Here is a 16,223-nt window from a genome sequence, read left to right as displayed (position 1 = left end):
ACTGAGCCAAACCAGCCAGGGTTACAGGAAGCTGTAAGCACCAAAGAAAGGGGCAAGTCAAGTAACAGAAAAGTTAACAGACATTGATTAGAGCAACATCATCAAGCTGTAACAATTATGTGTCCTAAATTTCGTTCAAATTTGTCTCCTCGCTCCATACCTATTACACTGCCCCAGTTAGTCGGCAGCCGTCCGTCTCGAGAGACGATGGTGTAGCTTCTTAAGAGTCTATCTGCACCGCCGAGAATGGCTGTGCAGTCCGACTCGGGAGTGACACGGTATCTGTCTCCTCCCGTGTTGAATCGACATCTTGCGATGTCGCTGGAGTGTCCTCTCCAGTGAAGCTGAAGCTACAGAGCCTGGGCAGGGTGATATGGAGGGTCTGCTGTTGCCCATGCCCCAGTTAAGGCTTTCATTACATCTGGCCTGTATTACTTCGTAACCTTGATTCAGAGGGAGGCAGTTACAAAAAATGCAAACCTCCCTTAACATCATTCACCAGTTTTAAACCCTCCTGAGTTCCCCAGATAAAGGCAGTCTTGGCCTGTCTCTCAAGCCTTCTCTCTCACCTCTCCAAGTTTTATATTTGTGGCTTCACGTGAGGAAGTTTCCCTCTTTTGTTCCTTTGCTCCTTGCTGAGCCATTCTTCTACCCTGGTTAAATTCTACTCATCTTTTAAGGGTGGGCTTAAGAGTTACCTCTTCTGGTAACTTTTCCCAAGTACTCAAAATCTTCTGAGGCTCAGAAGGGGACCTTACTTTCAGTGTCTACCCCTCTCAACTCACCCACCCTCAATGGCAAGGCCACGTCTTATTTTCATTACGCCTTGAGGGAATTTCTAATGACTAGCACAGGTTAGCATCCAGACCTAAGTAAACTGCTGAGTCAGTAAACTTCTAAGTAAACCGCTTAGACCCCCTCCCCGCCCCCCCCGCCCCCCGAGTTCTCATTCAAATGTAAAGTTCTCAAAATCCTGAAGCTGGCGCTGCTCCTCAGTTTGCAAAAACATTCTGATAAGGCTACTCTATAACCTGCGGCAGAAGTTGCAAAAATGAACTGTTTTTAGCTTTTATGAACTGTTTTTAAAACAAGAACTAGAGAAGCGTTTCAAGGAAGAAGTAGGAAATCATATACTGTATAGCCAATAGTAATGAGGAGGGTCAGGTTGCTGCAAAGGTGACCCCCCCCGCCAGGAAAACCCCGCCCCAGCGTGCGCACCCCCACAATTTGCAGCACACCAACCCCTCTCCCACCTCGAAGACTACAAATCCCAGTAAGCCTCGAATCCGGTGAGTGGCAAGGCACAACGCATGCCGGGATCCGTAGTCCAGTTCTAGTTCAGGAAAGGCCCAGAACGTCCCTTGACGTCAGGAGGGCTCCGGAAAGGAGTCGAAACGGTGCAGGTTGAAGTTAAATCCTTCTCTAGAGAGCAGAGGCTGGTTTTTCGCTGGTGACCGGGATTCAGGTCCCACCCCACAGTTAGAGGACCTATGATGTGCGTTGAGTAGCCTCTCGCGTGACTTCTTCACAGTTAAAGGAAAAGGCCCAGCGGGCAAGCATAAGCGGCCTCCTGCCCTTCAGGTGCCGGCTAGTTAGAGTAGTGGTACGCGGGCACTACCCTTGACAGGGGCTTCCCCAGCAGCGCTGATGGGGACGTGGAAAAACTGTCCCTGACGACCGCTTCCCTTCCCTCCGCCCGTCTGCCCAGAGGCGCGAGAAGCGCAAAGGCTACTGGGCACGCGCATGCGCCCACTGTGGCAGGGAGTACAAGTCCAACGTCTGCGAGAGAGGGCGGGGGCAGTGTCGGGTGTCCACGGCAGTGCTTTGCGGCTGGTCGTGCGGGTCGGGCGCGGGCGGGCGAGGCGGCAGTGGTGCGCGCAGGTGATTGACTGGCCAGCTGGCTGAGGGAGCGCTTGGTCTTCATCGCTGGCAGGTGGCGAAACCCACTTGGGCGGCTGCGGAGGCGTCCGTGGCAGCAGCGGTGGCCCGACTCCGGAGGTGCTCCTTTGGCCGAGGCCATGGCCCCACGGCTGCAGCTGGAGAAGGCCGCCTGGCGCTGGGCGGAGACGGTGCGGCCCGAGGAGGTGTCGCAGGAGCACATCGAGACCGCCTACCGCATCTGGCTGGAGCCCTGCATCCGCGGCGTGTGCAGGTGAGGCCCGTCCATCAGGCCTCGCGCCCCCCTCGCGTAGGACCTTGGAAAATAGGGTTGAGGGTTGGGTTAGGGGAGAGAAAACTGCGGCCCGTTGCGTGCATCTAGCAGGCATGGAGAGGAGCAAGGCGGAGGCTTCCTCCTTTCCGCCGCCTAGGTGACCTGGGAAACGCAGCCTTCCAGGGCTCTCTGCACGGTGGTGATGCTGCTGAAAGCCTTTAGAAAGGGTTCTGGGTTCTTATTAGAAGATGGCGGTGGAAATGGTTAAAGGCAGGAGCCGAGAGCCTAACCAGCCTTGGTTGTTGGATATCTTGGCTTTTTTGTTTGTAAAAAGGAAACTTCTTCGAAGTGAGTTTCATCACAGCATTATCTTGTATTAGTGTTGACGCTGAAGGCTTGATCATCTTCCTATTACTTTTGGATAGGGTTGCTTTGGAAAAACGTGTGGTTAAGCTACGTCATCAGTGCCCTTCAGCCCCCTGTTGACCTCCCCTCTCTCGTTAATTTAGTATTTTTTTAGCCTTTTTTTTTTTGGTCGTTCTGACTGCACCTCTCCATTAAGTTCGAAGTTTGATCTGTGTGTCGTCCTTCACTTCTCTTTAGCCCTTGAACCTCGCCTTTCTTTTTAGATCTAATCCTTAGGCATTGTGCCTGTCTCTTCCGTTTTTCCACCTTTTGCCGCGGGAACTATAGTTTTTGTTCTGGAATGTTGTTGAATTGACTTGGCCAAGCTGGGCATGCTCAGTAGCCGCCTTTCAGCAGGCACTTAGTAGAGGCTTCCTGGAATTCCTACATTTTGCCGCGGGATACGGAAGGAATGGAAGTCGAGGTCTTAGCTTTGGAGCTTAAAGTCTAGTTTGAGAAGTCAGGCAAGTTTAGGGAACTTCCGTAAATTAAACGAATCTTTCCAAGCGCTGGGCGTGGGACTCACAAGGAGGGCAGATCTGACTCCAACAGTTAAGTCCTGGAATGACAGAAGTCTGTGTATAATAGAATTTACTAAGCCTCATTCAGCTTCTCAACATAATTCCCTTCCAGAGTAACCAAAAAAATATAAACTCTGGTTTTAATGGAAGTAAAGGAGTAGAAATTGCCTGAGATCACACTAAGGGGGATGTCATAGAGAAGGTGACTTTTAAGATGCAGTTACAACTTTAAATCCAAACAGTTGTTTTTCCTCTTTTTTAAAAACAGCATTGAGCTATTAATTCACATATATGATACACCTATTTCAAATGTACAGTCCAGTGTTTTTTGTTTGTATATTCACATATTCACAGGGTTGTTCAGCTGTCACTGCAATATGATTTTAAAACATTTTACCCCCTCCCCCTGCACCCATTACATTGGCATTCAGTCCTTCTGGTACCCCTTGGTCCCCAAGCTCCAGGCAATCACTGATTGACTTTCTGCCTCTAAATTTATCTATTCTGGGCATTAAATGTAAATGGAATCAAACAATATGTGGACTTTTGTGACTGGCTTCTTTAACTTAGCATAACTTTTTCAAGGATCATCCATGTTGACGCATGTAAAATACATTAAAAAATTCACCATTTTTAAGTATCCAATTCAGTTTGTACAGCTTTTACAGTATTACACAAACATCACCATCATCCTGTTCCAGAACTTTTTTTCCCATTATCCTAAACTTTGTATCCATTAAGTAGTTCCTATTTTCCCTCCTCACACCCCCTGGCGACCACTAATCTTTTTGTCTCTGGATTTCTCTCTTGTGGAAATTTCGTATAAATGGTCTTTTACAGTATGTCGCCTTTTGTGGGGAGGGTCTGGCTTTCACTGCATAATGCATAATGTTTTCAAGAGTCATCCACTTTGCAGCATGTATCTACTTTATTCCTTTTTATGCCCGGATAATATTCCATTGTTTGGATATTACCACATTTTATTTACCTATTCATCAGTTGATGGACTTTAAAAAATTCCCCTCCCAGCCTAACTGGTGTGGCTCTGTTGGTCGGGTGTCATCCTGCAAAGCAAAAGGTCCCTGGTTGGATTCCTGGTCAGGGAACATGCCTGGGTTGCCCTGTTGGTTCCCCGTTGGGGCGCATATGAGAAACAACCAGTTGATGTTTCTCTCAACATCCCTGTTTCTCTCCTCTTTCTCCCTCCCTTCCCCTCTCTAAACATAAATAATTTAAGTCTTTTAAAAAGATATACTTAAAAAAATCCCCTCCTCAAACTTTATTGAGGAATAATTGACAATAATATATATTTAAAGTGTGTAATGTGCTAATTTGATATAGATACACATTGTGTAATGATTAACAAGGTCAAGGTAAGTAACACATCCATTACCTCATGTGATTAACTTGATTGACATTTTGGTAATTTCTACTTTTTGGCTATTGTGAATAGTGTTGCTATGAAGTGTTGTGTACAAGTTTTTGTTAGAACACTTTGTTTTCAGTTCTTTTGGATCTGTGCCTAGGAGTGGGATTGCTGGAGCATGTGGTAATTATGTTGAACTTGTTGAGGAACTGCCACACTGTTTTCCATAGTTGCTGCGCTACTATGTTACATTCCCACCAACAATGTAAAAGGGTCCAGTTTCTCTTCAACTTTGCTAACGTTTGTTACTATGTTTTTGTTTTTTGTTTTAAATTACACCCTAGTGGGTTTGAAGTGGCATTTCACTGTGGTTTAGATTTATAGTTTCCTAATGACTAATGTGCTTGATGGTCATTTTCATTTCTTTTCGATGCTGAATAATATTCCATTTTATGTGTGCACCTACCACATATATTTATCAGTTGGTGGACAATTGAGTCATTCCACTTTTTGGCTCCTATGAATAATGCTGCTGTGCACATTTGTGTACAGACTTAAAAAATTATTTGTTTATTTTATTTTTAGAGAGAGGGGAAAGGAGAAGGAGAGGGAGAGAAACATCACTGTGTGGTTGCCTTTCACTCGCGCGCCCAACTGGGGACCTGCAACCTAGTCACGTGCCTTTACTGGGGATGGAACCAGCGACACTTGGCTCGCAGGTCGACGCTCAATCCACTGAGCCACAGCAGCCAGGGCTTTGTGTACAGATTTTTGTGTGGACATCTTGAACAAATTATTTTCCAAAATGGTTGCGCTGTTTTACGTACAAAGTTTGAGGATCCCAGTTTCTCCATCTTTATACCTGATTTTGTCTCTTATATAGCCATCCTAGTGCACGTGAAGTGGTATCCTGTGGTTTCCGTTTGCTTTTCCCTGATGACTAATAATGTTGAGCATCTTTTCATGTGCTTATTAGTCAATTCATAGATCTTAGGAGAAGTGTCTTTTCAAGTCCTTTGCCCATTTTAAAATTGGGTTATTTGTCTTTTTATTATTGAGTTATAATAGTTCTTTATACATACTGGATAAAAATCGCTTATATTTGCAAATATTTTCTCTTTTTTTACTTTCTTGATGGTATCATTCGCAGTACAGAAGCTTTTAATTTTTAAAATTTTGATGTAATCCAGTTTATCTTTTTTTTTCTTGGTTGCTTGTGCATTTGGAACCGCACTTAATCTGAAGTCCAAGCAATTTTTCTTTAAATATCAAAAAGGTTTTTTGTTCCTACTCATGTTTTCCTTTTGATTAAGCCGTTCTTCTGACTCTTAACAAAAAGAGATTAAAGAATTAAATTAATGGTCTTCTCAATATCTTTTTTCTTAATGCTTTAAACAACTTATTTTGAGAGGTCAGAGTTTCAGAGGTGTTTAGCCATATTCAAAGAATAGATGAATCAGGACCATTATTGACTTTTCTGAAACTGCTTAGCACAGTCACGGGATGGAAGCAATCTATACTAAATTCTGTATGTGCACATATTATGTGTCTTAATTCTTAAAACTAACAGTGAGGATAATAGTCAAGTAAGTTCCTTGCCGTACACTTGGTGGGTAAGGGTTGTGCATTTTTCATTTTGATCTGTATTGCGAAATTGCCCATTAGAATGATGGTTCTGCTTTACATTTCTCTATCAATGTGTAAGAATGTCCTGTTTCCTCACACGGTCACCAACACAATATTTATTGAGTGCCTGTTATGTGCCTTGCTGGAGTAAGTATTCATTCTTTTATGTAGAAGATATTTTTGTACGTACAATGGACCTGAAAGTATTCTGGGTGGCTCTGGGATAAAGCCCCAGAAGTTTAGGTTTCTTCCTTCATGTGCTATATATGTTAGAGGTAAGACAGATATAAACAATGTAATTGTTATTTTATTAAAAAGGGTAGGGTTGTCACAACATACTTTTTGCAACTTGTTTTTATTTGGTAATACACTTTTTTTTATGTTAGTGCACAGAGATCTGCTTTATTTTAAAATTTTAAACTTTTATTGATTGAGAGAAAAAACATCGATTTGTTGTTCTGCTTAGTTATGCATTCATTGGTCAATTCTTTTATGTGCCCTGTCCAGGAATGGAACCCACAACTTTGGTGTCATCCCCAGCCAGGGCCTCTGCGGTCCCTGTTGATGGACCTTTGGGTTTCCAGTATCTAATGCTACAGCCAGTGCTGCTGTGAACATCCCTATATGTACATGTATCTTGGTTGAGTCAGTGTTTTCACTTAGGTTGCAAGATGAGGAATCCCTGAGGTAACCATTTTAAATGGTCACCATTTTAAATTTTGCTAGATGGTAAAGTTCAGACCATTTTTAACACGGCCATCAATGTTAACCCTTTTTCCCACCCCAGGCAGTCCTATTTCCTACACCTATCTGATCAGCATCTTATTTTTCAGTTGCCTGCTTGTCTGTTTTTTGCTAGTGGCGTTGAGCATCTTCTTATACTTGTTGGCCATTTGTATTTATCCTGTGAATTGTGTGTTTTAGATTGTTGATTATTTTCCTAGATTTTCAAGAACTTATTGAATATTTCTGTTGAAGATATTTTTCCTTTTATTTTTTCTTATGGGTAATTTTCCTTTTGTTGCATCAAAACCCATATTTTTACATGATCAAATTTATCAGTGCTTTTCATTATGGCTTCTGGATTTCCCAAGTCCAATAGTATAGAAGTATTCACTCATGTTTTGTTTTATTGCTGATGTTTTCATTTTATGCATTCAATCTTTGTTATTCTGGCATTTAATTTGGGAAGTGATGTGTGGGGATCCATCTTTATTTTATTTTACTTTTTTATCAACTGGCTAATCAGTTTTTTAAAGTCACTTAATGAATAATCTAATCTTTTCCCACTAGTTAAAAAGCCACCCTTATATGACAAATTCTTCTGTGTACTTGGGTTTATATCTTAGCCCTGTTCTCTGCCATTGATTTGATGCAATACTCTTATACTAGGACCACAGTTCTAATTACTTGATAATATATATTTTTATTTTTTATTTATTTATTTGTTTTTAGAGAGAGGGGAAGGGAGGGAGAGAAACATCAATTGGTTTCATCTCACACGCCCCCAGCTGGGGGCCTGGCCCACAACCCAGGCATGTGCCCTGACTGGGAATCCAACTGGTGACCTTTCTGGTTGAGGGCTGACGCTCAACCCACTGAACCACACCAGTCAGGGCACTTGACGATATTTTTAAAACATCTGCTAAGGCAAGACCCTTGTTAATTCCTCAGGTTTTTTTTCTAACAGTTCTTACTTAATTGAATGTACTTGATATAAAATTTTTAAAGTTACAGAAGAGGACACAAACGGTAGGAATTACACTGGGTCAGTTACCACAGAGGAAGCATTTCAATCATGTATCTACTGCCAAGATTAAAACGTTCCTAGCATTCCAGAACACCCTCATCTCTCATTTTCTGCCTCCTCCTGATCAGTACCACCTCCCTCCTCCTCAGAAGTGAGGGACTGGCCTCACTTTGGATACAACAGGTTTTTTCAATTTTGAACTTTGTATACAATTAAGTATACATTGTAGTTCTTTCTGTGTCTGGCTTCAGTTTAGCGTTGCAGAGATTCGTCCACATTGTGGGCAGCAGTAGTGTGCTCACTGTTAGAGCTGTACGGTATTCCATTGTGGTACTTTGTATGGTGGCCGTCATTTAGAATTTCTCCAGTAGTTGGCTATTATGAATAAAACTACAATGAACATTCTTGTATCTTTTGGTGCTATATATACATTTTTGAAAAGAGGGATTACTGAGTCATAAGTGTTTATTTAGCTTTAGCAGATAATGCCAAACTTGGTCATGATCATTGTACCATGTTCTGGTCTCTTGAATGGTATGTGAGAGTTCATTTGCCACGGATCCTCACCAATAGTTGGCATAATTTAACTTTAGTCCTTATGATATATGTGTTGTGGTATCTTTTTGTGGTTTCAATGTGCATTTTTCTAATGGCTAGTGAAATTGACCTCCTTCATATTCAACTATTTGGGTATCCTCTAGTGGGGTGCTTGTTTAGATCTTTTACCCATTTTTGTCTTTTTGATTATCTTATTGATTCGTAGGAGTTCGTATGTTGTCTTGATAGAAGAGAAAAGATACTTTGTTGTAAAGTAGTAACTTTTTTACTCTCAGCAATGTCACTGCCTTGCAGTAGTCCTTCCCTATTAGAGATGAGATACAGGCATGCACGCGCGCGCACACACGCATCCTTTTTCTTTTTAGATCTTCCCCTCTCAGTGAATCAGTCCTATTTTTATTTCTTCAGTAAGTTATTTTCCATCCTGTCTTTGCCATAAACCTGATAAAACTGTTCTTACATTGGCCAAACTTGTTTTCATTTTTATTTTTCAAAGCCGGGAAGATAGTATGTTTAAGTGGAACATTAAAAACAACTATTTTTGGAATCTGTAATACACTCCATAGTTTTAAGTCCGAAAGGTATGAAAGGTGATGGGGAAGCACGGACAGCCTTTCATTCTTAATTTGCAGCTGGTAAGTGCGCAGGTGGGCTTCCTCGGAGACGCTGGTTTCCTGTTTAGAGTGTATAGCTTTATCTAAGCACAGGCCTATCACACCCGTTTTTCTTTTTTAAGTTTTGGAGTCATTTAATTAATTAATTAATTTATCTTTAAATTTATTTATCGTTTTTCTCTATTACAGTTGTCCCACTTTTCCCCCTATTGCTCTCCCCCCAACCCCTTCTCCCACAGTCAATCCCACCCCGTTATGTCCATTCATCCTCTTTTTTTAAACACTGTTTGGTACTTTGCTTTTTTCAAATAATGATAGTTACTTATCACAACATTAAAATGTTTATCCTGTCCTGGCTGGTGCGGCTCAGTGGATTGAGCGCTGGCCTATGAACCAAGGGTTTGCTGGTTTGAGTCACGGTCAGGCCATGTGCCTGGGTTGTGGGCCAGGTCCCCGGTTGGGGGCGTGTGAGAGGCAACCACATGTTGGAGTTTCTCTTCCTTTCTCCCTTGCTTCCCCCCTCTCTGAAAATAAATAAATAATTTAAGGAAAAAACAAAAATGTTTCTCCTTTTATTCCCTGACTACAATAGTCTCCATTATTTGGTTATATTATTTATAAGTATTGTATTGATGGCCATTTATTGTGTTTCCAGTCTTTTACTACTATCAATAAACCTTTAGTGGGTGACTTTCTGAAATATTCAGACATACTGACTTAATAACATCCATTGTAACAAAAGAAAATCCAAGCTTATATGTTGCGGTGCCTCATTCATTTCCTCGAATCTAGAAAGATTACTTGGTCTTTCTTAGTAGTCTGACACTGACACTTTTGAAAAGCACATGATATTTATTTTATAGAAAGCTCCTCAGCTTGGGTTTGGCTGTTGTTGCTCTCCCATGCATCACACCAGGAGGTGCGTGCAGTCAACAAGTCCCACTCCAGTAACATTAACTTTGGTCACTTGGTTAAGGCGCTATCTGGCAGGTTTCTCCACTCGAGGCTACTATTTTTCCTTTTGTAGTTAATAAACAGCTTGTTCTGAGCTACTCTGAGACTATGTAAATACTCTGTTACTACTCAAACTTGCCTACACTAGCTAGCATCCTTGATGATTCTTGCCTGATTCTTTTATTAATTGATGGATACCAAATGGTGATTTTCTAATTATGTCCTTCCTTTTACTTTGCAAGTAGGCTTTCTTCTCTAAAGAAAAGCTTTCCCATCCATCCATCCATCCATCTCATTATAGATTCCACTTTATTCAGTAGTTTTATTTATTTGTTTATTTATAGATGGAGGAGAAGGCAGGGAAGAGGAGCAGGAGAGAAATATTGATGTGATAAACATTGATTGGTAGTCTCTCACATTCCTCCAACTGGGTACCTGGCCTGCAACCCAGGCATGTGCCCTGACCTGTGACCTTTCCGTTTGTGGGACAACACCCAACCCACTGAACCACACTGGTCAGGGTTCATACCATTGTTGAAATTATTCCAGATTTGGCCACTGGGAACCCCCTTTAAAATGTCCCCATTATTCTTTGGTACATCTTGACTATTTGGATGTAGCAAGATACTCCATGTTTACTTTGTGCTTTCTCTGCCCAGCCTTGGCAACAGCCATTTCTCCAAGGAGCCCTGGGTTCTTAGAGTGGGGAATATTTAGAAATCAAGATCTGGTTGCTAGGTGTCCTGTGTTATTGCTTTTAGGCCCTCAGCTCACCAAACGCTATCCCACTTAAGCTGCCCAATTAAATTTAAATTTCAGATAAACAAGAAATGCTTCTTTAGTATAAATATGTCATTAATCTGAAATTTAAATAACTGTTGCCCTGCATTTTTATCTGGCAGCTCTAATCCACCTGTGTCTATATTAAGATCCATGAGTTTAGCCTTATACTTCTTATTTTCCTAATCAGTACTGCAGGGTTCATTTTATTCTTCCTCCCTTCCTTATTTGTAACTTTTCTCTCCAATATTTGGTTCCCTTAGTTGTCCCCAGTATGTACAGAAAGTCGTTTCAGAATTGTTAATTCATGTCTCTGTGAAAAGGAATCTATTAAGAGTTTGGTATTTGTTCCTTTTGTCTTTAGCCCAGAGATGCACTAACTGAATGAGCTTGGGTCAGACTTGGTTTCCAACAGTTTGCGATTATAAACAATGCTGTAAGGAGGAACCTAGTGCATGTGTTTTAAGCACTGTTGGAGATGTATCTTCAGGGTGAATTCTTAGAAATGAAACGGCTTGCTGTATATGTATATTTGTATATGTAGAGAATTCAAAACTCCTCTGTAAGAATCCTACCAATGTTCATTCTCATTAGCAGTAAATTAGTTGTTTCGCATAGCCTCACAAACTGAGTGTGGTGGTATGCTTCCTTAGTTTTGCTAATCTTATAGTTAAGACATAGATTTTTTTTTAATGGTGTATGGTTATAGTTTTAATTTGCATGTTTCTTATCATGAAACTATGGTATTTTAAAATTAAATTTAACTTTTTTTTCATAGACGAAACTGCAAAGGAAATCCGAATTGCTTGGTTGGGATTGGTGAGCATGTTTGGTTAGGAGAAATAGATGAAAATAGTTTTCATAACATTGATGATCCGAATTGTGAGAGGAGAAAAAAGGTAAGCCATCATTTTTAAGTGATTTTAATATGGTGTTCCTGTGTTTGTTTGTTTAATTTGCTTTGCGCCTATGATCAGAAACCATTACTGATTTTAGATAATTTGTGCAGCTTTAAGATAAGTACTGAACGTAAGATTCTAAACTGCTTGAATTGGAAGATTTTTAAAAATTTATTTATTTATTTATTTATTTATTTATTTATTTATAGAGCTGGGGGAAGGGAGGGAGAAAGGGAGAGAAACATCACTGTGCAAGAGAAACATTGCTCAGTTGCCTTTCATATGCCCGCAACGGGGAACCTGGCCCGCAACCCAGGCACGTGCCCTACAGGTAATGGAACTGGTGACCTTTCAGTTCACAGGCCGGCACTCAATCCACTGAGCCACACCAGCCAGGATAATAGTTTTAGTTTAAATGCTGATTCTGTGTTTGCCTAACAATGCATGTTTTATTTTGAACTCTTTTTAAATCTCTTTAAAGGAGGTGGTAATCAACAAAACAAGCTCTCATAATGATACTACTTTGCATTTTTGAGTTTGTATTTTTATATGTTATACACATAACAGATAGTTTTACTTTTTGTTTTAGTGCACATTAATATTTCCTAATATTAATAAAGCCTGGCATTCACAAAATTGTCAGCTGCATAGATGTTTTCTGTTTGAAAAGAATGATTCTTTGTTAAGTTTCGGGAGTTCTCAATCTTTGGAAAAAGTTGCGACCCACTCCACTTTTCTCCCATCTCCCAGATCTATAGGATAAAGAGGAACTTTTCTGGAAGTTTTACTTTGTCATTCTTTTGAATGTTGGCAGTTTAGGAATATAGCAAATAAGAAAGCTATGTACCCAAGTACAAAACTGATCTTTCCTAGAGTCTACTGTTCTAGTTTTAGATTTCAGTGGCCGGAGACGACTAGAAGATGACTACAAGACTAAACACGAGCACTGGCTGGTGTGACTCAGTGGATTGAGTGTCGGCCTATGAACTGAAAGGTCGCCGGTTCGAGACCCTGTCAGGGCACATGCCTGGGTTGTGGGTCAGGCCCCCAGTTTGGGGATGTGTGAGAGGCAACCAATACATACCGGTGTTTCTCTCCCTCTCTTTCTCCTTCCCTTCCCCTCTCTCTGAAAATAAATAAATAAATATAATCTTAAAAAAAAAAATTAAAAGACTAGACAAGAGCTGTGGTGCTGTTCTAATCTTTTCACTCCTTAGTCAGCCCAGTTAGGGCTTTCACCAAAATGATGCACTGCTCTTGGCCAAGAGAGGTTTAAGGTGGTCATGTCATGTTGGTTGAGACAGTTTCAATGAATTTTTAATCTGACATTTAAAAATTAACGCTGCTTATATTTTTTTTATTTAAAGGAAGAGTGATTTTTTTTAAGTGTATATTTCCTTTTCTTTTTTAGAACTCATTTGTGGGCCTCACTAACCTTGGCGCTACTTGTTATGTCAATACATTTCTTCAAGTCTGGTTTCTCAACCTGGAGCTTCGGCAGGCGCTATACTTGTGTCAAAGTACCTGTAGCGACTACATGATGGGAGACGGCATCCGGAAAGAGAAAGGTCAGTGGGGATGGCGTGGGCAGGGCACGCTTCCGAGTATATTGTTCTGAACCAAACAAACAGAAGAAACTTACTTTCAGGTGCTTCTTTTGTGCCAGGCATGTTTCTAAGTCCTTTATAAACATTATCAGGATTCAAAATCAATTTAAATTTTTTTCTGTATATTTATCCTTTATGTACAAAATGGCAAATATTCTTATATAGTTTACAGTTACAATTTCTCTAATACACTGATTGTAGTCCATTATTTTCTAGTATTCATAAAAATCAGTCAATAAAGCAGACAAGATTATCCTCTTGCCTAGTTTGTTACATTGAAGTATTTATTAAAATAAGCTGATAAGCTGACTTAGGTGATAACCTTTAAAATTAAAACTAAATTCACTAACTTTGGCAAAATCAGCCACTAATGTGCATATTTAGACAGAATCTGTTTCAGGCTGTTTCTACTGAAATTACTTAGTTGTTTTATTTTCTTTTTTTAAGACTATTTATTTATTTTAGAGAGGGGAAGGGAGGAAGAAAGAGAAGGAGAGAAACATTGATGTGAGAAAAATATTAATCATTGACTTTTGTATGTACCCCGACTGGGGGACTGGGGACTGAAGCCACAACCCAATCTTGTGCCCTGACCAGAAATTGAACCAGAGACCTTTTGCTTTGCAGGATGACACCCAACCAACTGAGCCACACTGGTCAGGCCTGCTTGGTTGTTTTCATGTGGCTTGTTCCTCCTAATTTGATATTAGTTTCTTTTTAGAAATTATTCTCTTTGAAATGGCACTTTTCATGGGATGAACCAGATTTTTCTCTTGCTCAAAGTTGAGCAAGGAGTAGAGGAACTGAGTGTCTAAGGGTGCATAGGTTTGGGAGCCTTAAGTTGGGAACTTTTGACTCTTGCTTTCATTTGTAAATCTTGTGCTGTTTTTTTTTTATTATCTGATTTGGTTCAGTGCTAATGTCTTTGACTAAGAGTGAGAGAAGATAGGATTTGTAAACCCCACATCTTGTACCCCTCCAGACAGTGGTAATACTGTAGAGTCTTGGTCCTTATCAGTGGTAGTGGTACTCTTTGCTTCACAACACAGTTGTTAAAAATTCTTATTTCAGCACAGCTTTATTTCTTTTTCTTTTTCTTTCTGTATTTATTTATATTTTTTTAAGTATATTTTATTGATTATGTTGTTACAGTAGTTCCAATTTTTTCCCCCTTTGCTCCCCTCTGCCCAGTACCCTCCTTCCCTCCAGCAATCCCACCCCCTTTAGTTCATGTCCGTGGGTCGTGCATATAAGTTATTTGGCTTCACCCTTTCCAATATTATTCTTAACTTCCCCCTGTCTATTTTGTACCAATCAATTATGCCTCTTAGTCTCTGCACAATTTCCCCATTTCTCCCCATTCCCCCTCCCATCTGATAACCCTCCAAATGATCCCCATACCTATGATTCTGTTCCTGTTATGGTTTGCTTACTTCGATTTTGTTTTTATTTTTTAGATTCAGTTGTTCATAGTTGTGAGTTTGTCATCCTTTTAGTGTTCATAGTTTTGATCTTCTTTTTCTTAAGTAAGTCCCTTTGACATTTCTGATAATAATGGCTTGGTGATGATGAACTCCTTTAGCTTCACCTTGTCTGGGAAGCACTTCATGTACCCTTCCATTCCAAATGATAGCTTTGTAGTATAGAGTAATCTTGGTTGTAGGTTGCTTTTCATCACATTGAATACTGCTTGCCAGTCCCTACTTGCCTGCAAAGTGTCCTCTGAGAAATCAGCTGATAGTCCTATAGGCTTGCCAGTCCCTACTTGCCTGCAAAGTGTCCTCTGAGAAACCAGCTGATAGTCCTATAGGCGCCCCCTTGCAGGCAATTCTCTGCCTCTCTCTTGCTGCCCCCAGAGCTCTGTCTTTATCTTTCACCTTTGGCATCTCAATCATGATGCGTCTTGGTGTGGTCCCCTCTGGGTCCAGCTCGCCAGGGACCCTCCGTGCTTCCCAGACCTGTATGTCCATCTCCTTCACAAAATTTGGGAAGTTTTTCTCATTTTTTTCAATTCTTGCTCCCTCATTCTGCACTGGTTGACTGTTTTTTTCTTCCTTATATTCCAAATCATTGATTTGAACCCCGGTTTCCTTCCCTTCACCATTGGTTTTATGTGGGTTTTCCTTTGTTTCATTTAGCATGGCCTTCACTTCTTCTCTAATCTGTTTACTGTACTCAAGCATATCTGTCAAGCCTGTGAGCATCTTTGTCACCAGTGTTTGGAATTCTGCATCTGTTAGGTTGGCTATCTCCTCCTCACTTAGTTCTCCCACTGGAACCTTGATTCGTTCCCTACGCCTCCATCTTGGCCAGAAGTCCTCATTGTCCATTCATAATTTTTTTTAATGCATGCTGATATGACAGCTGTCACAATATAATCTAACAGTTGTTTTGAATGAAGTTAAAGACAGCTAAGCGCAAAGAGATAAACCATCAGAGTTCAATTAGGAGAGAGAAACTGCACAATTTGAACAGAGAAAGCATATGGGATTATTAACAGGAAATTCAAGTAATGGGGGAATTGGTTAGTAAGAATCAAACAGAGTTTGAAACAAGGAGTAGCAGCCACTACCCCTGAGATCCAGACCTCCTTGGAGACAGCGCTGCCATGACTCACTACTGCCGAGATGCCTCAGTAGGGGGTCTCTGCTGGAAACTGTCCTCAGGGAGGTGCTGGGTCTGGGAACCCCTTTGTGGAGTCACCAGAAGGGGTGTCCGTAAGGCCATTCTCACGGTGGTCATTCAAGGGTAAGTGCCTCATCAGGTGCATTCCACTGTGAAGCTACAGGAGGTGCTCCTGGGCGCTTGTTGGCTGTAGGAACCTGCAGTCCACAGGAGACTAGTGAGAGGCACACCTGAACTCTCCAGTGCCCCCTACTGATAAGACTTAGCCTTGCACTACCTGGCAAAGGAGGAATACTTGGAGAGCTCATCTCCCTTAGAGCAGGCTAAGAAGGGTGGAGTTAGAGCTGAAAGGCAATAAATTGATAA

General features: G+C 41.0%; 1 protein-coding gene across 2 annotated transcripts in view; it reads left to right on the top strand.

Moving 5' to 3' along the window:
- The first annotated feature begins 1,478 nt into the window (after window positions 1–1,478).
- The window catches only part of USP48 (ubiquitin specific peptidase 48), a 66,609-nt gene continuing 51,864 nt past the window's right edge, over window positions 1,479–16,223 (top strand). For both annotated transcript variants that reach the window (XM_090268742.1, XM_090268741.1), the window contains exons 1-4: window positions 1,479–1,495; window positions 1,934–2,152; window positions 11,505–11,625; window positions 13,037–13,193. In XM_090268742.1, the coding sequence (XP_090124868.1) occupies window positions 1,491–1,495; window positions 1,934–2,152; window positions 11,505–11,625; window positions 13,037–13,193 (502 nt within the window). In that variant the 5' untranslated portion in view covers window positions 1,479–1,490. The remainder of the gene's footprint in view (window positions 1,496–1,933; window positions 2,153–11,504; window positions 11,626–13,036; window positions 13,194–16,223) is intronic.

Source organism: Furipterus horrens, unplaced genomic scaffold (assembly GCF_987537825.1).
Source record: "Furipterus horrens unplaced genomic scaffold, mFurHor1.1.pri manual_scaffold_3, whole genome shotgun sequence".
NCBI lineage: Eukaryota > Metazoa > Chordata > Mammalia > Chiroptera > Furipteridae > Furipterus > Furipterus horrens.
Note: the sequence above shows the minus strand (reverse complement) of the source record. Positions and strands in the feature narration are given on the sequence as shown.